This window comes from Aethalodelphis obliquidens, unplaced genomic scaffold (genome assembly GCF_003676395.1).
Source record: "Aethalodelphis obliquidens isolate GAN/ISIS:26980383/991018 unplaced genomic scaffold, ASM367639v1 scaffold1, whole genome shotgun sequence".
NCBI classification, from domain to species: Eukaryota; Metazoa; Chordata; class Mammalia; order Artiodactyla; family Delphinidae; genus Aethalodelphis; species Aethalodelphis obliquidens.
In genome coordinates, this window is record NW_020837945.1 from 47,416,426 (window position 1) to 47,440,758 (window position 24,333).

The window sequence follows — 24,333 nt, forward strand, 5'->3', positions numbered from 1 at the left end:
AATAACTTGTTATTGGGGGCTGACTCCCAGCAGGGTGCTGTGCTAAGTAGTCTGCATGTACTCTTTCACTCACACCTCAAAATAATCCCATGCAGTTGTACCATTTTTATTCTCCTTTCTAGGCTGAGAAAACTGTGGCTGGAAAAAGTTATCTGACTTTCCTAGGGCTCCAGATCCACTGACTGGCAGAGTTAGGACTCCAGCCTAAGTCTTGTCTGACCCCAGAACCCATGCTATTACCTACCACATGCTACTGTCTCTCAGGATACTGCACAGGACACTGAGGTGTTTGGGATTTTAGAAACTGTGATAAGCCACTACCTACAGAATGAAACATTCCATAATTTGGTGCTTATAAGTGGGTATGGATTTTAAGTTATAATTTCTTGAAATGAAAAATGAGGTCAACTCTGCAGGCAGACAGAAAAAACTTGACAAATAGTTAAGTGAGGCAGATGTCTGTTCTTGGATGCCTCTACAAATTTCCCATTAGTGACCTCCTCGCTGTCCCAGAAGCTTGAGATACTCACATCCCAAATCTAAAGCTTTGCTCAGCTTTAGTTCCTCAAACTTCTAGTTCAAACACAAACTTTCACAGTGGACAAGTTGAAGTCTCTCCACCTCTTCTCTGAATTCCCCAGCACCTTAGCACCAACTCAGTTCACTTCATACCCTCAAACCCAGAGGTATCAACAGATCAGTAAGACCAGTTTTTCCCTCCTTTCCCTCAGCAATAAAATTCAGAGGCTTCTTGGTAGAAGGAGGAGGTTCTGTAAAACCTCCAGTGTTAGAACTGTGAGTTAAGGCGTGACTTCTCTGGAGCCACAGTTTCATCTGTGAAGTTTAACTTAAAGTTCAGTCATTGAATCATGTGTCTAATATTCTAGAACCCTGCTCTTCCTAACCTTCTGAACTTCACTCTTATTTGAGTGGAAAGGGGCAGCTTAGATGACACCCAGAAGGGATTTGGTGCAAGTTCAGGAAAACATCCTTGGTAACATGCATCTCTCTTACAGTGTATTTCTTTTGAGATTTTGTAGATAGATGTAAAATGAAGGCAGCCTTTAGGGTAATTTCTCTTCTACCTAGTCAGCAGTACAAAGTAAGCCTTAAAGTTTTGTGGTTTTTCTTTAAAAAAGGACAGACTGACTCACTTCACTATTGACAACAGTAAAGTATACTCAGAGTTGAAGAGCGTCATTAGATAACCTACATCGTTTCTCTTGTCCCGCTTCTGGGAAATTATCATTTTGAAAGCGAAATACCTCTTTTAATTTTCTAAAAGAGCTTTATAAATCACTGCCATTTGAAGCCATAAAGGAACAAGGTCTTTCGTTTCACATCCTTTTTGAGGCACTGGAAAACACTTCATCATTTGTCCTTAGCCTTGGCCTCCTTTAATCCTCATCTCCCTGATCCATCACTTTCATCTGCTTCTTCGATTCTGGCCTTTCTTGCTTCCATTCAGGAAGTATTTTTTCAGCACCTGTTATGTAAATAGCAGTGTGCTAAGCACTGAGGAGGTGAGGAGATGAAGACAAAGACCATACCCTCTAAGGACATAGGGTGAAGTTCAGAGGTTGCAAGTTTAAACGACTGCAGGAGACAGGAAGGTCTGTGAGAGCAGGAAGGGGCCAGGCACAGGACAGAGGGGTGACTGGGGCTCTGCCGAAGTGGAAAGGATACATCACTCTGAAGGGATCATCATTACACAGCTCCAGCTGATTGGAACCATCCTGGAATGCTGGCCCAGAATTGTCAGAGCTTCCAGCTTGTCAGGAGAAGTCAGAAATCCAGGTTTTTATTATGTGCCATCTCCTGATTTTTTTTAAATGCTGGCAACTAATTCAAATTCTTTAAAAACATTGTGTGCGCCAAGCAAAACATGTATGTGGGCTAAATTCAACCCATGGGGCTCCAATTTGGGGAGTTCTGGTCTGGTTAGTGAGGTAAATCATACATGTATGAAATCATTAATTTAAAATGTGGCCAGTATGACTAAGAGCCCTAATGAGTGACACAGACAGTTCCTGCTAGAGGAGTTCAGAGAAAGGAGAGGACTGAGGAGATGGGAGGAAGATGGGCTCCAAGTGCTGTGGCCTCAGCTATGCCAGGCATGTGAGGTAACTGGAGAATGCGTGTGAGGAATTTGGGAGACCCACTAAAGCCGTGTGGTGGAAGGCCTCCAACGTCAGGCTGAAGAGACTGGACTTTACTTTCTATGTCATAGGGAGCCACTGAGGATTTGTTGATCCGCTGTTTTAGAAAATGAACGATGTTGGTGAGTAAAGGGATAAAGTCGCATGCAAGAAGAAACGATCAGCAGACTCCTGCTGTAGTGCTTTTCCATCTTCCACTCCACTTCCTGTTCCACCTCTCTGCAACACATCCCCAGACCTCCCACCTAATGCACTTCTAAGAGAAGAAGCCTCCCTCTAGCAAGGTAGCTTTACACTGTGCCAATGCCCTAAACCAGAACAGGAAAATGAAATCAGACCAAATTAGAATGGCACCTCCACCAAGGAGAAAAAGAGAAAAAAAAAACCTCTAGCCACCACCTCTCGCTGAGGAAAAAAAAAAACCCGTTTAAAAAAGAAATAGGACATCTCTTTGAGCCATACAGATCTATGTAATAAGCAAGGCCTAAGTGGCTCTAAAATGGGTATGGGAGGGTGCAGAACTACATTCTCATGAAGTCATGAGTTGATCAGGAATAGCTCAGCAATAGCCACAGTCAGAAACTACACTCTTTGCCGTAACATTTACTAGCAAAATTTTCTTACTTGAGTGACTAATAGATGTGCACATAGAAAGCAGAAAGGTGCAGTTATAAAGGGGGGGGCACACATTTTTCGATATTAAAATATATAGCAGCCTTGCAGGTAAACCTAAAGTACTAAAAATTAGTTGTCCCTAAGTACACAGTGTGTTTGTGAGATAACGGGCTCTCCCTGTACATCATTGAACAGTTACCCGGGCCTCACCTCAGGCACTCGGAGTTGGTTAGTCTCAGGTGGGACCAAGCTTGTGGACTTTTGAACATCTTCTTAGCTGGTTCAGGACCCTACACCATTTTGCTTAGAGATTAGAATCTAAATGTTTGGTCGATGTAGGCAGTTCTTGGTTATTCCAGACCTGATCACGCATGGTGTTAATTTTCTGAGGCCCTTATTTTACTTACTCTTTCTACTTTACTTCCCTTTAGCCATCTATGTTGCCTCCCTAATGGTACTTAGAGATCTGGAACTGTCCACTATCTGTGGTAATTCTCTCTTCTTTTAATACAGATTTAATACCTTTCCAGTCTTAGCATCCATTACTTCCCACTTGTCCTCTCTGCCACTGCATGTGTTGCAGTCAGCCCCTCACACAGTCACCCAGCCTCTCCAAGCTTCAAAATGCTACTATCTCTTCCTAGACATTTGTGTTGTTGGCACCTGCACGAGCATTGACAGCTACATCACCTCTTCTACCTCTCTTTTAACATTGACTGTAAGCTGCATCTTGATCTCAAAAATTCTTAAACTATGAAAGAAGTTTAAAAGCCATGTATCTTAGGCTTGAGGAAATCCAGTCTTCTTCCAGGCTGAGATGTCACTTGAAGTAGCTTTGTCCTGGTTCCTCAAGCATTCCCCCTACCACCACTCTGATCCAAGCCTCATCCCCTCCAGCCTAGATTACTGTCATAACTGGCCTCCCCATTCTCAGTTGCTTGGACAGACTGGACATCATGAAACCTGGTTCTCGTCCTGTAACTTGAGCACCTCATTTAATCTCTCTGAGCCAGTAGGCAGTTTGTTCAACAGGAGAGAAACATAGAAATAGATGTTTCCTTTTGAGTCATGAGACTAAGGTTCTAGGAGTTCTCAGCCACCTTCAAGATAGAATTTGGAGAGCATTGCTGCCGAAGTCAAAAAGAACTTCAAGCTATATTAAATGTTTCTTTGTCATTATTTTACCACTTAGTACCATGTTTTCTTTACTGCCAAAATACCAGCACCCTCACCTGCTGCTTGTTGGTCATCTAAAACCTTTTTACCTCAAGATTGCACCTCTGTTCTGGTTATTCTCAAATAACCCCTGGTATTTCATCTCCTTTTTCCCTGTCTTCCCAGTTAAAAAAAAAAAATTTTTAACAGAAAATTTTAAAATTGGCTTCATCCTTAATAATGATTTCGGTCAACCAATAAGGATCTGAATGGCTTATTGCTGTATATCCAAATAGTTGTATTATTACTATGAGTATAATTATTATTATATTATCCAAATAGCTTACTACTGTAATTCAAAGAACGATGGCTTTAGTTTTCTCCAGGTGAATTTATATATATATATATATATATATATATATATATATACACACACACACATATATATATATACACATATGTACAGACATATATATATAGATTTTTTTTTTTAAGGAACTTTCTAAACCAACTTTAAAGACTCTTGAGCTTCTACTCCACCCTGAACAACTAGCAACTAATATGCAGAGATGAATACTTTCTTGTCCAGAGTTTGACAGTCTTTTAGAAGTTATTTTAAGGATCGTTTTAATTTAGGGGCTTGACTTTTCATTTTAAAAAACTTAATTAGCTAGTTTTTTTGTTTTCTAGTTTACAAGGTCATAAGAAAAGAAGTCAAAACCTGCATAAAACCTCATCAAAACTCTGGACTTCAGGGAAGAGTGGGAAAATTAATTTTTGAAAGCATCTCATTTCTTCTATCTGTAAAGAGGGTTCCAGTTGAAGAGATAAACTGATTTGCCCTGTTACTTGAAGTATGGAGATGAAACCTAATCAAATGTTAAAATCTCTCCACATGTTTCCCCCAAGACACAAATCACAAATCAATACTGTCGAACATAACCATTGCCAGTACTGACTGCTCCCACCAAAGGCTGGAGAGGTTGCTTCTAGTCCTCTTCTCACACCTTAACTTTTTGGATTTTCTTCTGAGAATGTATGGGATGTAGCGGACTGGGAAGATGAAGGACATACCAAAGTAAACATTATATGAGCTTCTGCTTTGCAATTTACCTTACTAAGTAGATAAAACCGCAGACTGTCTCCTGTATATCTAAGGGCCAAGTCTGTCACCTGCTCCCCAGGCCCACTGCCTGTTTTCAACTACCCACCCACACTCACACACACACACACACACACTTTTTTCTTTTTAACATTAAAGCCACTCATCAGATGTGGGACTGGTATATGTGTTTGCCAGCACCATGCTGGATTAAGTGTGCTGTAATTTATTGGCTTAATTTATGGCATAAACCAGTTTTCATTCTTTATGTTTTGACATGCAGCCCAATATTAAATGCAGAGAACTTAAAGACCCCTTGGCTCTCTCGAGGATAGAAGGCCCTGGAGTGGAGGAAGGGAGACTCTGGCAGAGGGCTTGGAAAATGCTTACAGTCCTAATGGAACTTGTGATTTCCACTTGCTGGTTTTCTTTAGCCTCGGATTCATTGAGGGCATGTCGGCGAATGATACTCATACATAAGAATGCTTTTAATAAGTTCTGTGTTGCATCTACCACATAAGACTGATTTTGCCAAACAACTAATTTTTTTTCTTTTCAGTTGCACATAATTTCTCATTCCACAATGCTGATAAATGGAAGTTAGCATATCAATAAAATACTTCATGAAAATTTAGGGTTTTTTTAAACGTTTTTATCGGAGTATAATTGCTTTACAATGGTGTGTTAGTTTCTGCTTTATAACAAGCAACTAATTTTTTAAGAAATTCAGCGGTTATTAGATTTACATGCAGTAAATATATTGGTAGGGGGAAGATTTGAGCAAAAAGAAACCTAAATAAACAAATATGTATTCCTGTTGCTACCCATGTATGCAGTATGTATCAATCTACCAACATATGTCACACACACACACCTGTGTGTTCATAGCAAAACACTGTGATAGGCATCGTGTTCGATATAAGGAGAAATAAGACACAGCTCTTGCTTTAGGGTAAGTCTGATAGCATTGAAAACCATGAGCCCAAATGATAAAATAGAATATGGAAAGTTATGTAATTGAGATATACGTTGAGAAATCTGCTTGGTGTGATGTTTAGTGGCAGCTGGAAGTGGATTGCTGCCCCAGTGCTACTCAAAGTGTCATCTGGGAACTGGCTGCATCAGCATCAGAAATGCAGGTTCTCAGACCGACTCCAGATCTGCTGATTCTGAATCTGGGGGTTGGGGGTTTGGCCCTGTAATCTGTGTTTTAAGAAGCTTTAATGTTTTAACAAGACTCTCCAGGTAATTATTATGCCCTGTAAAAAGCAATCCACCAGCATATTGGATTTGGGGCGGGAAAGAAAGCATTATTTTTGAAGATGAATTCGATTTAATCAATATACATTTATTTACCAGCTACCATTTGCCTAATGGTGGGCTCTGCGCTATACGGCAGTGGTGGTCAAAATGCGGTCCCTGGACCAGCAGGATCACCTGGGAACTTGTTACATATGCAAATTTATTGGGCCCTACCTGGGCCTTCTAAGTCAGCAACTCTTGGGGGTGGGGCCCAGTAGCCTGTTTTTTAAATTCTTCCAGATGATTCTGATGCATACTAAAGTTTGGAAACCACTACTGTAAGGGGTGTGAGATGTTAGAGACTTAGTCTTTACTCAGAAAGATATTATCATCTGTCTTACCTTGCCCACCTGTCAATGGCTAAATTCGAACTGGGATTTCTGATAACTCAGAACTCATGGGGGTTTTATGATTTTGCTTTACTGTGTCTGCAAGATTCAGAAATGCCTTCTGCAGCTGTTTGTGGGTTTTTTCTTCCTCTTTTCATGACAGTCAGTCACTATTTATAAAACCACTTACAGAAATTTCAGTATGTTTTTAGATGGCAATTACACTTTTTTTTTTCTCTCCAGGGGTCTCAATTGCAAAGAATTCTTGTAGAATTGAATTGTTTTGTTCATTCAGGCAGTCATTTGCCATGTGGTGAGCTTGAAAACAGACTAAATAAATGGTTTGGATGGTGATGTCATGGACAGTGGGTATTAAAGCAAGGATAATACAGAAGACTGTGCTCCTTAAACAACCTGAGACCAGACCAACTCCTGAAATCCTGAGTCACAGTTAAAGATTTTTGTTTGACATATTTACAACCAGTCGTTTTTTGTTTTCTCTCAGGATATTCTGTTTCAAGAGAAATCTGTTCGTCTCCTTCAGAGAGACACCTGCAAATGTGTATGTCACACAGATTTGCTGCTCAAGTGTCCTTTGTATACAGAAGAGCAAGCCTGGACTGTGATCGGATTATCCATCACAGGGTCACCAAGAGGCACATTCCCAGTCCCATAAAATATAGGAGCTTTGCACCTCGGTAGGCCTGCGTGCATTTGTGAAATAGAGAAATTTCCAGTGCTGACAGTGGACCTAAAGTGGGGGATTTCTATTCAGACTGATTTATACTGACCCTTTACGTTGTTGCTCTTTCTCAGCATTTTTACAAGCTATTTGTGCCTCTCCTGTGGGGAGGTTATTGTAGGCAGTTAGGTTATTGTAGGCAGGTTACTGTAGGAGTATAGAAAGAATGTGACACTCATACCTTGGAAAGCTGGTAGCTAAGACCCTGGTGAGGGTTTTATATGTAAGAAAGATGACGGCTTTTAGAATGCCTGTTGAATCCCTGGGTCTGGTTCATCCCACTCCTCCATGGGTATAAATGACTGAGAACAGTGTGTGATTTGCAGATAAAGTCTGATCTAAAGTCACTTTATCTAAAATGCTGTCGTATCATCTGAGTTTTGCAGATGTGTTATTTAAATTTTAATACCAATGTAAGCCCATATGGGGAGGGAGGAACAGCTAGAATTAACAAAATATCTAGGCTATCCAAGTCAATAGTATACTGGTTTTGGTTAATAAATTGATTAATGATTAGCTAGTCTAAAAACTGTACCGTGCTCTGAGTGGTGATGAATAGTAATTTAAAATATGTTACCTGTGTTCTCTCCCCAAGCCTTAAGCTATGAGGGCTGCTATTTCAAAGAGGTTTTGTTGGCCACCTTGGAAGCCTCTAGGCTTAGTACAGTAGAGAAGCGCTGTGTAGAAGCACAACATAGTCAACAGATACAGTCAAAGCTGCCACCACAACTGATTGGTGCCGTTGTGTTCCAAAGACCCAGTCCACCTCCAAGGTCCCTTTCAAGCCCCTCCACAATGCAATTCAGAGCTCACAGGGGCTCCTGGGAGGAGGATAAGCTCTGAAGTCAAACAGACCTGGATCTACCACTAACGATAGAAACTTAGGAATAACTGCTTCATAAAATTGTGGAAGATTACATGGAGCCTATGTAAAAATGCAAGGCAATCAGAGAAATGCATGTTTAATCGAAGAAATACCATTTTTCAAATTGGCAGAATTTTGTTAATGGTCACACCTGGCATTGACAAGGGTACAGGAAATAGGTGCTCTTGCACACTGCTGTTGGGAGTGTAAATTACCTTTAAGGCAATTTTGCAATGTTGACATAAACCCGGATGGATGGATGGATTGGATGGATGGACGAACAGATGACAGTCAGACAGACAGTTATAGATTGTCTTTTGATCCAGTAATTACATTGTAAGGCATTTATCCCAAAGAAATCATAAGGGACGTGTATAAAGATTGAGCTACTGTTTATCACACTATTGTTTATAATATTGAGGAACTAGAAGCAGTTAGCATAGGACTGGAACTCTGTAGACATTGGATGAATACTGATTCCCTCCTGCCTATCTTGGAACACCTATCCACTGCCACTCCCACCACCATCCCCCCACAATGCAATCAATAAGAAAACCAAGGCTAAAGATATTAAGTAATGTCCAAAAGTCAAATAACCAAGATAAACACCTGGGTTTCAGCCTTCTAAAGAATCCTTTTCCACTGTTTTGCCTCTTTTTCATTAAAATCAAGACTGACTTGTGCAGGTCCATAATCCTTTATCCTCAATTCTGAAATTCAAAAAGCCCCCCAAAGTGCAATTTGTTAAGTTTTATACAAACTCATTTGAAAAGAAAACCTGATCTGAACTGTCACAAGTCTATTTAGAGTCTTTAATCATTGGCTGTGAATATTCATATATCTTACTGCAGGAATATTGTTTGATTAGTGGATCCAGCCCAAGAACCCACTGGAGGTGTTATATAATACATAATGTACCATTTTACCTTTGTAAAATCTGAAAAATTCTGAAATACTTTTGGCCTGGAAGTTTCTGATGAGGCATTTTGGGCCTATAGCTTCTTCCTCAGCAAGGAGAAATCGTCGTATCTATTCAAGGTTGAATGAACAGTGCCCTAGATATGGATTAATTTCTTTTTAACATTCTAGGTATGGAACCTAGTGCTTTATGGGACAGTGAATGTTTCTCTAGCTACAGTTTTTTCTTAGCTGCGCTGAGTTTAGGTGTTTACTACGTTGAGGCCGGATATTAAATATTCTCCTGAAGAGGGTTAATTATGAGAATAGAATTAACTTCATCTGTAAAGGACACTTACAATGCTCTATTAAAGATAATGAGAAAACCCTCCAGCTTTTAAAGGTCATGATTCAAATGACCGGGCTATTAACACGGGAATGTAGCTAGTCAACATGCAAGGCCCATATTTTATGTTCTTGGTTTTAATGCTTCTATTTCCTGTTCGGACATTTCAAAGGAAACAGTCATCACTGGACTGTGGGTGGCTAGGACAGCAGCAAAGATGAGCAGAGCTGTCCCCTTCTTTATGAACGTGCCAGCATAAAGAGCACTGTTTCTCAGTGTTTGGGAACTTTTCTTCTTTCTTTGAATTCATAGGCTATCAATCCAAGAAACAAAGTTCAGCTCTTTCCACCCTCACCCAGCAGGTGGCGCTGTGAAATAGAGGGATATGGCAGTGCAGTGAGCTGCCTTTCTGCTCCACAAACCCAGTTACAACCTTACCAAATACCCACATGATTTTGGCACTTAATAATATATCAGTTGAAATACTTGGAAGTCTCCTAAAGGTCCGGTGCTTCAAACAAGTTTTTTTTTATTTAGTTTCCAGTCTTCTGTAAAGCTCCTGCTTCTTTTAAGGTCAGCCATGTGAAGTGCTCACACAATGTGACTCTAGCCTTAGCAAAATTGCTGAGGTCCTGTAAAAAGGTGCAATTCTGTTTCTGCACCTGGAAGTTAGAATGGATTCTTCCCATTTGTGGAGAAGGCCACACACTCCTCTTCCAGGTGTAGGCCTTATTATCCCTCCTGCTTGGGAAAGGATCCATTAACTACTTAAATGGATTAACTAATCGGTGTTACAGCCTTGACTGAGCCAGTCATTAGCTGCCTGCTCAGATGCTCTACTCTAGGTAAACAAGCGGTTAAGAGAAAGGGATGAAACAGCCTGTTGTGTCTCCCAGACCTCTCTTTTTGGAGAGACACTTTCCTCCTCTCCTCTGATGGTGGTATTTGGAGTTCCAATGTATCAGCCAATTGAGTCAGTGTCGCAGTCTAAGACCAGGGGTTCCTTCAGGCTGCAGTCTCCTGGGGCACCAGACAGTTTATGCTCATAAGAACTTTCACTTCTTCACAGACATTAAGTTTCCTGGCACTGCCTTTCAGGAAGTGTCGTCATGGTCTGGAGGAACCAATAAAAGTACAAGTAACCTGTTTTGACAGATCTCTCTTTTGCTAGAAATTTCAGAATTGGTGGTGGGGGGGTGGGGGTGGAAGAGTGGCAAACCAGTCTACTTGTGGGTGCGCACAGAGAAATCGTGCATTGCTGGAAGACTGAGAGGTGATGTCTGCCCTGGACGTGAGCTGTAGAGGGCTCTGAAGCTATAAAGAAATTCCAGCTCATTTTGGCAAACTTAAAAAAAAAAAATCTGATGTGAGATGGCAATTCAGGTCTATGGTACGTTGGGAGATTTTTTTCTCGTTCTTTTCCTTCTCATTTCAAACGCAATTCTGAACCCTTTTGATCCTCAAAAGGAAAACTCACGCATTAAAAATTAAGAGCATTTGATTATGGATGCACACGTGGCATTGCCATGAGGTATGCATAAAAGAGGCCATAGCTTTGGATAATTATTACCAAATGGCTAACTCTACATGCTCTTTGCTCACTCCTGTTATGGCCAGAGCACAGATCTGAATCTCATTAATGTAAGAAATATTGAATGTTGCTCTAGGACATTGATTGAAATTAGTTTTTGGCTGGGGTAGGGATGGGGGAGCATCATTGGTTTTCCCTCGTAGGTTTTTGAGGGAAGTTGATCACCATAATACTAAAAGAATGTGATAAGAGTAAAACCGATAAGAGTCATCAGAAAAGATTGCCTGCTCTCTTCAAACACTAGTACTGATTTTGAATACTCTGCTTTTTCTTAGGACTAGAGTTTTAAATAATGTTGCTTTACTCTCCTAATCTGTTTAAGCTTAACCTAACTACATTGCAAGGTATATAACCTAAAAATAGACTGTGCCGATTTAAGAGAATATATGGGGCTGTAATAAGATAATGCTCCAAACCCATCAAAAGCTGCCTGTGGGCTTCCCTGGTGGCACAGTGGTTGGGAGTCCGCCTGCCGATGCAGGGGACACGGGTTCGTGCCCCGGTCCGGGAGGATCCTACATGCCGCGGAGCGGCTGGTCCCGTGAGCCATGGCCGCTGGGCCTGCGCGTCCGGAGCCTGTGCTCCGCAGCGGGAGAGGCCGCAACAATGGGAGGCCCGCGTACCGCAAAAAAAAAAAAAAAAAAAATTGCCTATGAAAAAGGATTTTATACCAGTAATATTGTGGTTTTCTCTCTGTGTGATTTTGCTTATTTAACTCTCTCCTATGTAATGCCCACTTATTTATTTATTTATCTTTGTTATTTATTTGGCTGTGCCGGGTCTTAATTGCAGCATGCGGGATCTTTTTTTAGTTGTGACATGAGAACTCTTAGTTGCGGCATGTGGGATCCAGTTCCCTGACCAGGGATCAAACCCCAGCTCCTGCATTGGGAGTGTGGAGTCTTAGCCACTGGACTGCCAGGGAAGTCCCTAATGCCCCTTTTTTGACTTAAGAAACTTTTGTTTTTAAAGAGAAATTACTCGTTTTATTGGTTTGTCTAGTTGGGCTAACATTTCTAAACTTCCTTTTTATGTCAAGTCCTTATAATTGCCCCTATTTCAGACATATCACTATCAATTTATGTTGGGGAAGTAGAGGAAAAATAGATTTTATCCTGATTTTCTCTCACCCACTCCATCTTTTAATTAAAGATGCACTTGCTAAAAAGCCTGCACTTCCTACGCAAATAGCTGGATATAATGGAGAAACTTATAGGCCCAGAAGAAAGTCAGAAATAGGGATCATGACCTCCTGTTATCTGGGGAAGAACTGCCTCAATAGGTGTTCAGTCCCTGCTAAGACTATCAACCTCTCCCATCTTGCTGTAGCCGGGGCCCCCACCTGAGCAAAGCAGTCAGAGTGGATATTGTTTCAGCCTCTTCCTAAACCTTCCCCAGTTTCAAAGCATTCACTAAAACTTAGCTGGAAGAAGGGATAGAGGAAGTTTAGAAAAGCCCAAGTGTGTGAGTCTTCATACTCCTGATTCCAGCCAGAGCCAAGTGCATCTTTGATGTACTGGGGCTGGTGGCCCTGGAGGCTGACCCTGAACATATCTTTCTTGGTCCATGCTCAGACCTTTCTGTCACTCTGCTTCACCTATCCTGGCCAAGATTGTTCCTCCCCAGATGATCCATGTCTAGCTTTCCCTCCTGATTTCAACTCTTGTCCTCTTCTTCCTGCCCTGGTCTCTTTTTCTCTTAGCTGCCATTGGCTCTTGGTTTCCTCCACAAGAGAGTCTCTGTTACACCTTTTGGTCTGGAGAGGTGATTAAGGTTCTCAAGATTCATACTCATTGGGTTCCCAACTGCATAACTTTCCAGGTGTGAACCAATGATCTATCAGGTGCCTTCAAGAGAGGTTTGCCATATCAGCTAATTAATTGCATTTTTATAATTTGATATCTTGATCCATAGACTGAAACTGAAATACAGAGAACTCTTACCTGCAGAGATTCATAGAACTAGTCTGTCCTGTGGCAAGCTAATCAGCACGTGTCAGGATAAAACTGTCATCCCTGATGGTCTTAGGACTACCATTCTTTTAGATGGGCAAGTTGGACTTACCACGCTTTCTTGAGTGTTGCGTGAACCATGTTTTAGGACAAAAGCACTAGGCAGTAAGCTGTGAATTAAAGGTCCACTGACCTTAGCTACTTCAAATCTCACGTGCCAAGTTTCTTCAACTGTTATTTCCCCAAGCCCATGGATTATTTAACTGGGAATGGAATGTGCCTAGAAATGGGAGACGGTTTTCTCAGTAGCCACCTGTCCTAGATGATTCCCTGCCTTTCCAAATCCAGATTCAAACCTGACCATGGCTCTGAGAGCTCCCCTTGACTCAAGCTTGGGTTTCTGATAACAGAGTTGTCTCTGGCTGGCTTCTTCTTTACCTCTGAACCTAACTAACTGGTTTCTCATTTTCTTCTGTGGCTCTCATTTTGTCAGCTCAGTGTTTTGAATGATGCAGAAAAGTTTGCTGACCCACCACTAAAATACACATTTAAATACAGATGAAGTAGTTTTCTCTGCAGCTTTCTGGAAAATATTGGGGTAGGGGAGGTGAGGGGGGAGATTGGTAGGCCTAGGTCAATAAAACAGAAATCTTGAGGTTTTTCCTTTAGACCTTCAGTCCAAAACCAAGTAAGGAATTTGGGCTCAGGGTGCAAGAAAGTGAGTTCTGTGAGCAAATATCTTCATTTGGCGCGTTTTGTTAGGGCTTCCTGAAGGCCAGGAAGTTTTCAGTGCCAAGCCGATCCCTCAGGGGATCCTGGGAAATAGCCTGCTTGTCTACCTAACCTGACAGCCAGTGTTAACTTTAGCATTCAAAGTGAAGAGCAGGGCGTGTGCCCGGCAAGACCTCTCAATTGATGTCTCTGGGTTTTGGCACCAAGAAGACTTTATTAAGAACCCTTTCTACTCATTCTTCTTAAGCTTGCATCCCTTTTCTTTTAAAACCCTTTAAAGCATTACCTTTCTCCCCTCTGATTGTCCACTGATGTTCTCACACACAGAGGAAGTAATGCTTTTCCTGTTTCCTTTCTGGGAACATTTTCCATTCTGTGATTCTTTCTTTCCTTTTTTCAGTCTTGCATATGGGTCAAAGCAAGTCATCTTCCACAGTTAACTGCAGGAAAAGGTTTGTGGGGTCCTTTTTTTTTTTTTTTTTTTTTGGCCTTCCCTCCTCCACAACTGGAAAATATGAGGCAGATCCTGTTTATGTATGCTGTAACCTCAAAAGGAGCTGATATGCTGTTGTCATTAAAGAAGAATCTGGAGCTGTTTATCCTGCAGAAGAGTACCAGAGCTCTAAATTGGAAAGCCCCTCTGGGCCCTCCAGGCAGACTGTGAGAGCTCTCTGCTGCTCTCCCAAGGCTGCTCCAAAATGTAAGGCAAAGATTTCTGCTACTGAATCTGCTCCCTGCGCTCCGGGAGCAGACAAGATATCAGAGTTGTGCCTTTATGAGAAATCAAAGGGCCTTCTTCCTTTGTATGAATATGTTCTTTGAAATCTGTTTTTCAGAGGCCTTTTGCACTCTAAAATATAATTTGAATGCATAATCTTCCTTCCACTATTTTCTCTATAGATCTTTTTATCATGTTCCAGAAATCTTTTCGCAAGTCCATTTTATAGCCAGTAAGTTTGGCAAATTGTAATAAAATGAACTTTCTTTTTTCTGAAAACTAATAAAAACTGTGCTTTGGTAATACATCTTTCTTTTAAAGTTCAGTTTCCAATTTCTTTTTTTTTTAATCATCTCATTTTCTATGCATTTCAAACATAAGGTCTCTTTTATAATGATTTTTTTTTATAAAGCTATATTTACCGAAAGCCATTTTAACCTATTGTATTTTTCATGATTCATTTTATTGATCAGTGTTAGTTCTCTTTTGTTTTGGTTTGCCTTGGGGGAAGACCCAGATTACCTTTATAGGATTAGAAACTGTCAAACAGGAAATGGCCAGCCTGGAAACTCTCCCTGGCCAACTTTTGCTTAAAGACGCCATATCAATGCAACATGATCGCTTTTCAAATAACAGGCTCCTAATGAGACGGGAGAACTATCCAGAACATGCCAGTCGCTGCCACAGAAATAGTTACAAGGACAAGCCACAACCTGCTTCTTATCCCTATGACCTTCACTCCATAGGAGCAAAAGGTTTATGATAATGAGGCAGAGATTTCACTTTTGTTTAGGTTTTCTTCCCTTTCTAAGTTCTCTTTCCATGGAAGCTTTATTATGCTTTTTAACATAATTTTTGTTTCTTGTTAGTCAATGTAAAAGAAGACAGAAGTTAAAAACCAGTATAAATCAGGGAATCTAAAAGGTGGTAGAATTCTAAAACTGTCATGTGATGATGGGAATAGGAGGATGAGAGGTTTGGTTTAATTTCATTAAAACTTTGGCCAGTAGTTCTTTAGTTGTGGAAACAATAAGTCTGTGAGAGTTGAGAAACTATAAGAAAAACCTTTGAATACAGCACACCATATGGTTCTGTCTTTGTGTGTTTCACATGGCACTCTGTATCTAGAAATAATTTAGGATTTGGAGAGTAGGTCGTCACAGTGCCATCCCTGTGTGGTGGCCCAGAGGGAACATTTCCATTTACCCTTCTCATGTCCATCTCTTTCAGGATGAACTTGGACAAGGCCCAGGGCATTAAGCCAAACTCACGTATTAACCTCAGGTTCCTTTTAGGGCCAGTTTCTCTCAGATTTTTTTCTCCTAAGTGTATATTTTGGTGGGAGGAGCAGGGGGAGGGAGTTAGCTATGGAGTGGATGGAAGGCTTTTCTATTCAGACTATGATTTAACGTCACCCATGTAGACATCATGCCGTCTTAATCAGAGACTAGTTAGTTATTTGTGACTCCCGCTCCTGTCTGGCTGAGTTTTTCCTTTCTACCTCCTACCCCAATCTTTGTTCTCTATTTTCTCCCATCTCCCTTCCCTTATCATTTGAAGCAACATCTAGAATGTGAATTACAAATTATATTCTCAGAAAACTACATAATATGATAATAAAGGCAATTTATAGATTCGGGAAAGTTTCATCCCAGAGTGGTGGTAACAACCTTGGACCAGGAACCAGGACTAACTGGTGCCTGACCTTGGGCAGCTTACCTCTCTGGGCCTCAGTTTCCTTATTTATAGGAAGAGGCCCTTAAACTCTTGAAGCTTCTCAAGCCAATCCCCCTTCAGTATTAGGATCCAGGAGGGCTGAGTAGGAGCTGAGAAATCATTTTTAACAAGTTCTCCAGGCAGTTCTGAATTAGGGAGTCTTCAGACCTCACTTTGAAGACACCAAACTAGATCATCTCTTACATCCCTTTTTCTCTAAAATTCTGTGATCCTGGGTCTTCTTTCAATTACATGGCTTTGTCAAGGCTGATGCTTCCTGTAAATTCACTTTTTCATCTGCCATATGTATAACTAAACAATATATTTGTTAATTATCTTATCTGTAAAACCCTTAAAATATAAACAGTAATTTTGATCAGAGTTAAATACCTCTTTTTGTCATTGCTCAGCAGAGTTTTGTCTGTTTGATTTCTTTAATCTCTCATCATAAGCTTATTTCTGTAAAAAAAAAAAAAAGAAAAAAAAAAAAATTCCCTCAAACTCTCAGGTGCTTTTCATCTTCCTGAAAGACCATTTAAATCCAAAGCAGAAGTCCAGGTGCTCACACTCTTGTAGCCAAGAACAGTTCCTTCACTGACTTTTTTTTTTTTTTTTTACCACCATCAGCATTTGCTGAAGCCCTCTGATGGGCAGCTTGTTATAAACTTTATACTTTGCTATTTCTGTTACACAGCAAAATCCTATCTATTCTTTGGGTAATAATATCTATCTAGTTGTTTTTGACATGTGTCTGAGGTTCCAGCTACCCAATGAATGTCAATCTTCTGTGTTATATTTTTCCTGGATGCTCGTACTTCGTTGTATTTTGCCAGACTGAACTCATGGTGTACTTTACTGCCCATAATCTCCACAGGTCCATTAATATTATTTGGCCTCACCTCTGTCTCCCCTACCATCTCCACATTTAGTACCATCTGAGGAACTTATTAATGTAATGTCCACTCAAGCTTCCAGATCATTAATAACGTTGTTAATGAGACCATTATGCAGCCTGGGCATTAAGCAGACTTAGTGTTTTACAAGTCTGCTATTGTTTCTTGCCCAGCACCATGTTCTGTACAGTTAAGGATAAAATACAGAGGGTACTCTTCAGATTACAGTTCAGGCAGGAGATGCCTCTTCCCAGAAGACCCTTAGCTGTCCACATGAGAAATCAAAACTCTCATTCACATAGGCCTTTCAGTACAAGGCTGGCCACGGTATGCTTACATAAGCTTGTTTGCAAATTCCGGTTAGGTCTCCCAACATCACACACAGCTGTGTTTTGAAATTTGGGCCCTTTGAAAGAAGAGTGGATACTGGAATAGCTCTTATTTGACATGCAAAGACCTTGGGAAAATTAGACATTCACACATTGCTCATAGGTTCATGGGAGCAAATGACAACACACCATCATGCAGAGACTCTGCCATTATCCTGTGAGCTTCCACACGGTGATGCATGGTATTTTTAAGAAGCAGACCCCTAGGAAAGCACCAGAATTGTCTCTCTGTTACAATCTGAGAAGCAGAAATGTCTGCACATCACTAGAGTGTTTCAGGGCAGCAACCAGACTCAAAAAATGAAAGTGGTTAAACATGTAGGTGTTTAGCTACTAGACCATGGCTGGATTCTGTCTTCAAGGTATTTATTGTATAAAAAGTTAATGCAAGGCAGTGTGTATTTAAGATAAGGAGGATTTAGGCAAATGAAGAGGGGAGAATAACATTCCAGGTAGAGGAATTACAAGATAACCTTTATCCCCAAGAGTTAACTTGATATGTAAATAACACAGAATGAAATGTTTATTAAGAAGAATATGGATTTTTTTAACAATAAGGAATTATTAAAATAGAGATTGGGGAAACCTGGTTTCATTTATTCGGACTCTAAAAGAGAATGTCAATAGTATAATGGCCAGCTAAAAGATTATTAATTATACTAGCAGTATTATTCTACCTGTAACTTAGAATTGGGCTTTTTAAAAAAGATAATAATAAATACTGGTTTGATAACAATTTCATCTCAGCATTTTAGGATATAAACATTATATTGGTGTTAATATATTTAGTCCCACTTCTCAGTTGGAACGACTAAGAAACAAAGTAAATGAACTTTTCAAAGTCTCAGTATATTGGAGAGAAAATAACAGTTCTTATTGAAATTAAATGCTCACCAGAAATACAGCCTTTCATATTAATGTATTTTTATTTTAGCTAACAGTTGATTAATCCAGAGCAACTAAGGAAACTTTGTCTACCTTTTTCTCTGTTTTAGTTCTAAGACTTAGAGCAGCTAATATAGTACATAGTCGTTATTCTAGTTCTCTATTGCTGCATAGCAAGCCACTCCAAGTGTATAGAACAACAGTTTATTTATTGACTGGGCTTCGCTAAGTGGCTCTTCTCCACATGGTGTGGCCATGGTCTCTTGAAGCAGTATTCAGCTGAGAATTTAGCTGAGGCTGAAAACACACAAAATAGCCCCTCATCCTCCAAGGTCTCTCTCCACGGTCTTCTCAGCATCCAGCAATCTGGAGCAGACTTCTTCACAGTGTGGTTACTGGCCTCCAAGAGTGCAAGAGTGAAAGCACAAGCCATTTTAAGGCTAACTTACAGCCAGAAATGGCTGAGGGTCATTTTTGATGCTTTCAGTTGGTCAAAGCAGTTACAAGGACAGCCTCGATCCAAGGGGAAAGGAAATAGCCAACACTTCTTGACAGGATGAATGGCAAAGAATTTGTGGCCATCTTTAATTTACCATATGATTGCTTAGTAAATATTTGTTGACTGACTGTATGATAATAGTGTTTGAAGTTCTTTATGTCCTTGGTTGCATTTGAGGTGATGTTTATGTTGTCACTTTGTAGAAACATTTATTTTGTAGTTCATGAAAAATCAGAAGAAATATTTTATCATATAAACAAGAAAGTAGATTTTTTAAACTTTTGGATACATATAGCCAATGTCACTTCTGAGTTATTAAAACTCTTTATAAGGGTGTGGAATGAGAACAGTCTTCCAAATTTTTCTGATTTTCTCTTCATTTGGGGATTCTATTGTTTTAAATGAGTTTATGTGAATTCCCAAAATATTAGATATCTATATTCACATTTCAGAACAAAAATTAATTCCCTGATGAAGCCTGGATTGGGGTGGTTACTGCCATTTTACACCTTCTATGGCTCATTACCCTTATGTTAACCTTAAAAAAAAAAATCAAGGTTCGATATCCCCATTATTTAAAAAGAACTTACACAGAATAAAATGGACATGGATGTGGTTTTCTTTTTTCTTTTTTTTATTTCCTTTTATTAAAGTATAATAAACTCCCATATGGTGTAATATAATCTCCATCAAAGATTCCCATGGTATGTTGAGAAACAGAGTAGAAGCTTGGAGCAGATGGATCAAGCAACCATGTGAGAAATTAAATGCATTAAAAAATTGATAGTCTCAGCTTTGGGTCTTCCACAGTCTTTTAACCTTTACTCCATCCTTCTGCTGAAATAAGTTAGCCACTATTCTTAAAGCTCTCATAAGCTAACTTAGAGGGAAAAAAATATTTTTATAATTCTAGGGTTCTAACTCTCCCTAAGCAGACTCTCTTTTTACAGGGGATTTCATCAAAATCACCAGGGAGCACGTTAAAATTCAAATTCCTGGAAGGACCTGCTGGACAATTCCAATTCTATAGTTCGAAGTGGAGCCCAGGAATATGAATTTAGTACTGAGGGTAATGCAGATTGGGGTAATCTGGGCCACATTTTGAGAAATCCCTCTTAAATTTTCTCTTACCAATCCTAGAAAGGCTGAAACTGGTGAGGTTTGAAAGGTAGATGCCTTGTGCTGTTCCCCCACTGGCAAGAAGCAGTTAAGGTGGCAGGAAGACAGTATATGGGTTTACGAATAATTAGAATTTATGTCATTTTTTAGGCAAAATCAGCTAATTATTTATTTGCACTGGAGCTGGAAGGCTTGTGAGAATAGATAAGGAACACTATCATTTTTCACTATTTATTACCTGAACGAGGCATGGACTGAATTTTCTTGCTTGGTCCTATTTTGGGATACATATGTATGCATTCCTACCATGGTTACCAAACCAGTCCACTTGAAACTGGCTCATATTGCTGTCTTAAAATGTGAGTTTAGAATACAGATTCACATATTTCTGTCATTCTTCACTTATTTATTCAAGAAATGTCTGTTGAGCATCTTATATGTGGAAGGCATTGTTTAGGCACTGTCAGCAGCCAGTGTTTTATTCATTAATCCTGCTGATACTCTAGCCCCTCATTTGATTTTAGAAAAAAGTTGCAGGACTTCAAACCACTTCCATGGTCCATAATCTGCTCTTAAGATGAATCTTACCTAAACTACCCAAGAGTCCTTCTTCTGCTCTTAACATTTTCAAGACATGAAGATTCTTTAGAATAATTTATGGTCTAACATTTTGCACAATCTGCCTGTCTTCTACCAATCTTAATCCACAGTGGCACAATTAAAGAAGACTTTCTCTTTTTTTCTCAGCAATAACAATGGAGAACAGTGGATCACCTTTCATATAAAGCAAGTTATATACCACCAGCAGATCATCCAGTTATTATCATCCAGCAGATACGCTGATAGTTAATTTATGTCCTTGTAAACCTAACAGTATTCTTTGAAAGCCCAATGTCATACTCTTGCTCAGACTAATCTTATCTCTCAATGTCAACTGCTTGAAAGAGTACTTGGCACCCCTTATCTTCCATATATATTTGTGTAGCGAGATCTCTCTGTGGGTAGCTTAGGGAGTAACAGCTCACGAAGATTCCTTGGTTCGGGACTGAGATCCTCTTGTAGCTTGGCCTCTGCACCCTAACTGTTGCATCCTTAAAGCCTAAATGCCAGTGTAGTTTGATTTTATTAGTGCGACTGTCACCAAAAGTTCTCTAGGAAGTGAACTTTTTATATACATTAACGCAAGAAAATAATAGAATGTTTAGCAGGATGGTCAAGCTGGTTCTGATACTATATTACATCATGTATTTTTATTATTAATATCTTAGTTGTTTTAGAGCAGGGTTTCTCAGCAGCAGCACTATTGACATTTTGTGCTGGATATATCTAAGTTGTGGGAGGCTGTCCTGTGCACTGTAGGGTGTTTAGCTGCATCCCTGGCCTCTACCCACCAGGAGCAAGTAGCACCCTCCCATCGTGACAATTAAAAATGTCTCCAGATATTGCCAAATGTCTGCCAGGGGCAAAATCACCTCCAATTGAGAACCACTATTTTTAGAGTATGAGGCATGGCATATTTAGACCTAAGGCTATCTGAGAAAGAACTTAAGATATTCCCTCTCTTTCTTCAAAAAAGTACTACATAATGTTCTGAAAGTATAATTACCTAAGGATGGCATGTTCTAGACTTTTTTGGTTCTACTGAATCTTTAGAATGGGGTTACAAAATACAAGAACCTCTTGATTCTTCATTATGTTGTTTGTAACAAGCCAAGAACATTATTGTTAAACTGTGGAGCCCTATATCGTGGAATAAAGTATGCCACATAAAGTTCATAAACTAGTATTTATTCTGTTTAACCTACCAAAACTGCACATGTAAAAAAGTTACTACTACCTAGTACTTATATAACTCACGGGCAAGAATTTACAAATACAGTAAAGTAGACACTTAAAGGAGCTCTGCCGTACAGTTAGGGAGGGAAAAAAAATTATATCATTATAGATGAGAAAACTCATTCATTAATACCGCATTTCCAGAAACATCTTGGAGAAGATGGCCTGTAAAATCTGGGTGAAACATGAGCCAGCTATGAGAGCCCTTAACAGCAACATGTTATCCATGTTTCTGGTCAGAAGAATGCAGCTCTGGGAAACAGAGTCCCTCAGGGTAGCCACTTTTCAGTTATAGTCAAACTCCAGCAAATTTTCTTTATAGACACCACACAAACACACCCATTTTTTTATACCCTTGCTTAAATTTATTGTTACATGTTTCTATTTCTGTGAGGTCCATAAATGTCACAAAATCTGCTTGTCAGCATGATATTCAAAGACTTAACCCTTGTTGACTTAAGACACCACCTAGTTTGAAGAGAGAATTCACCCCTTGGGGTTTATTTTGTGAGAATGACCTATCGTACATTCCATAATCTATAGAATTGGCTTGCCTGTGGTTTTGAAAGAAGAAGAAATGGAGAACTCTTGCCCTGTGGTTTTATTTAATGTTTAGAAAAGTTCAAGTTTAATCTAGTAATTTAGAATGTGTACATTTGACTGGCTACATTTATGAAATCACAGTTCTTTAGCAGCAGTTTAAATCTCTAAATAAAATTATGTGTGGGTTTTATTGTTCAGGGTCAGACATGCTGGCAGTCAGTGCCTGACAGAGTCAAAGTTGTCTAGAAAATGATCCGAGGAAAGGATTTTTACTGAATCTCAGGAGTTCTTGAACCTGTAGCTACTTTTTTTTTTTTAATCTTTACCAACTAGTTAATTGCAAAAGGATTATTGTAGATGAGCAGTTCTCGAAGTATGCTGCCTGCGGCGGCAGCATTAGCATCACCTGGGAGCGTGTTAGAAATGAACATTTCTGGCCCAACCCCAGAAACTCGGGTGAGACCCAGAAATCTGTATTTTAGCAAGCGCTCTGGGTGATTCTGGTGCGTGCCAAAATTCGCTAACCATTATTTTAGACTGTCATAATCATTGAGACTTTTTTTTCCTGCCTGCTTTGATGGTTGTTGTCTCTGATGCCATAAAAAAGGAGATGATTTTTACCAAGAAGAAAATATTATTTGCTTAGAAGCATGCTTCTTTATCTCCTTTGTAATATGAGGTCTTCATTGACTGTCACATTTTAAAAAGATACTAGAATAATTGGCCTTAACTAAGTTCTGTTTTCAACTTTACAAAAAAAATTTTAATCACCATTTCTTTGATTCTTGCCATAGATGATCTACAGTAGCTTTTTGAACAAAAGTATTAAGGTTATGAGCATAATTATAAGAATTATGTATTGTGAAGTTGACAGCTGGTTTACAAGGTTCATTTCACTGTCATAGGTAATTTGTGTTACTCCTTCCTCTCATAAAGTAATAATAATAATGCTTGCATGAAGATTCTAGTTACCTCATGCCAACAGAAAGGTGCTCAGGTTTAAAGGAAAACTTTGGAACGTGAGACCCACCTCATTCGCTTCGTGTCTGGGCTTCCAGATTCTGCATGTGTACCAAAAGCTCCTTATTTTTATCTCAGGCACTTGCATAAATATTTTTAATGCCAACCTTTTGAATGGCTCGTTTTTAAAAGGCCCTGTTACTTTCCCACCCACTATTTCTCACTGTCCCATTGGGTAGAGATTTGTTTTTCATGCTACACTCTAAAGTATGCTGGCATTGATAAGCTCAGGTCAACCTACCTGGTTAATTTGGTCCTAAATATGAATTCTTATCAAGGTTGCTTGCAAATTCACGTTTTACGTTCACTTTGAGATGTATACATAGGATTCTCTGAGAAAACTCAGAGAATTAGTAAAGATTTTTCAAAGATTCAAAGGTTTGTTTAAAGGGGGCATCCACTAAAAACTGGAAGACAATATGATATTATGGGAAATAAAAACCTTATGGCGGCTGTGTCTATTCAGGGAAGCTTTATAAACAAGAACTGCTGTGGTTTTACTCTATATTTGCAATGGATTTGATTATAAAAATCATAAGTTAGAGAAATCATCAGTTATATATAAGCACAAGCATATGGATATACAGGTAGACCTCACTTTTTCCACTTAGCTGTATTCCTAAAAAGTCAGATGAAAACAGAATATTTATAAATCAAATCATAGTTTTCAGTTGGCTGATATTATCATTTTGTAGGTGCTATATCTTCCCTTTTGCTGGCCTAGCTGGAATATGGCTGCTAAAACACCTATCCCCATCAATTAACCCCAGCTTAGCATCAAGTTAGTGAATTATAAAATAGCCACTATATGAAGGACCACTTTTAAAGAATGAATCCAGGAATTATTTCATAATGTAGAAGTTTATTCCCTGCCCATTTCTTTAGCTTCAGATTTTTCTGTCAAGTTTGTTGAATTCTGGCACCTTTT

General features: G+C 39.5%; 1 protein-coding gene across 3 annotated transcripts in view; it reads left to right on the forward strand.

Annotated features, from left to right (window-relative positions):
- The window catches only part of CMSS1 (cms1 ribosomal small subunit homolog), a 381,549-nt gene that overhangs the window by 261,408 nt on the left and 95,808 nt on the right, over nucleotides 1–24,333 (forward strand). Inside the window, exon 1 of one of the 3 annotated variants that reach the window (XM_027103295.1) lies at nucleotides 2,254–2,281. The exons of the other annotated variants lie outside the window; for them this stretch is intronic. Coding sequence (XP_026959096.1) covers nucleotides 2,269–2,281 — 13 coding nt within the window. The 5' untranslated portion in view covers nucleotides 2,254–2,268. Of the gene's footprint in view, nucleotides 1–2,253; nucleotides 2,282–24,333 lie in introns of those variants that run through there. 3 annotated transcript variants of the gene reach the window in all.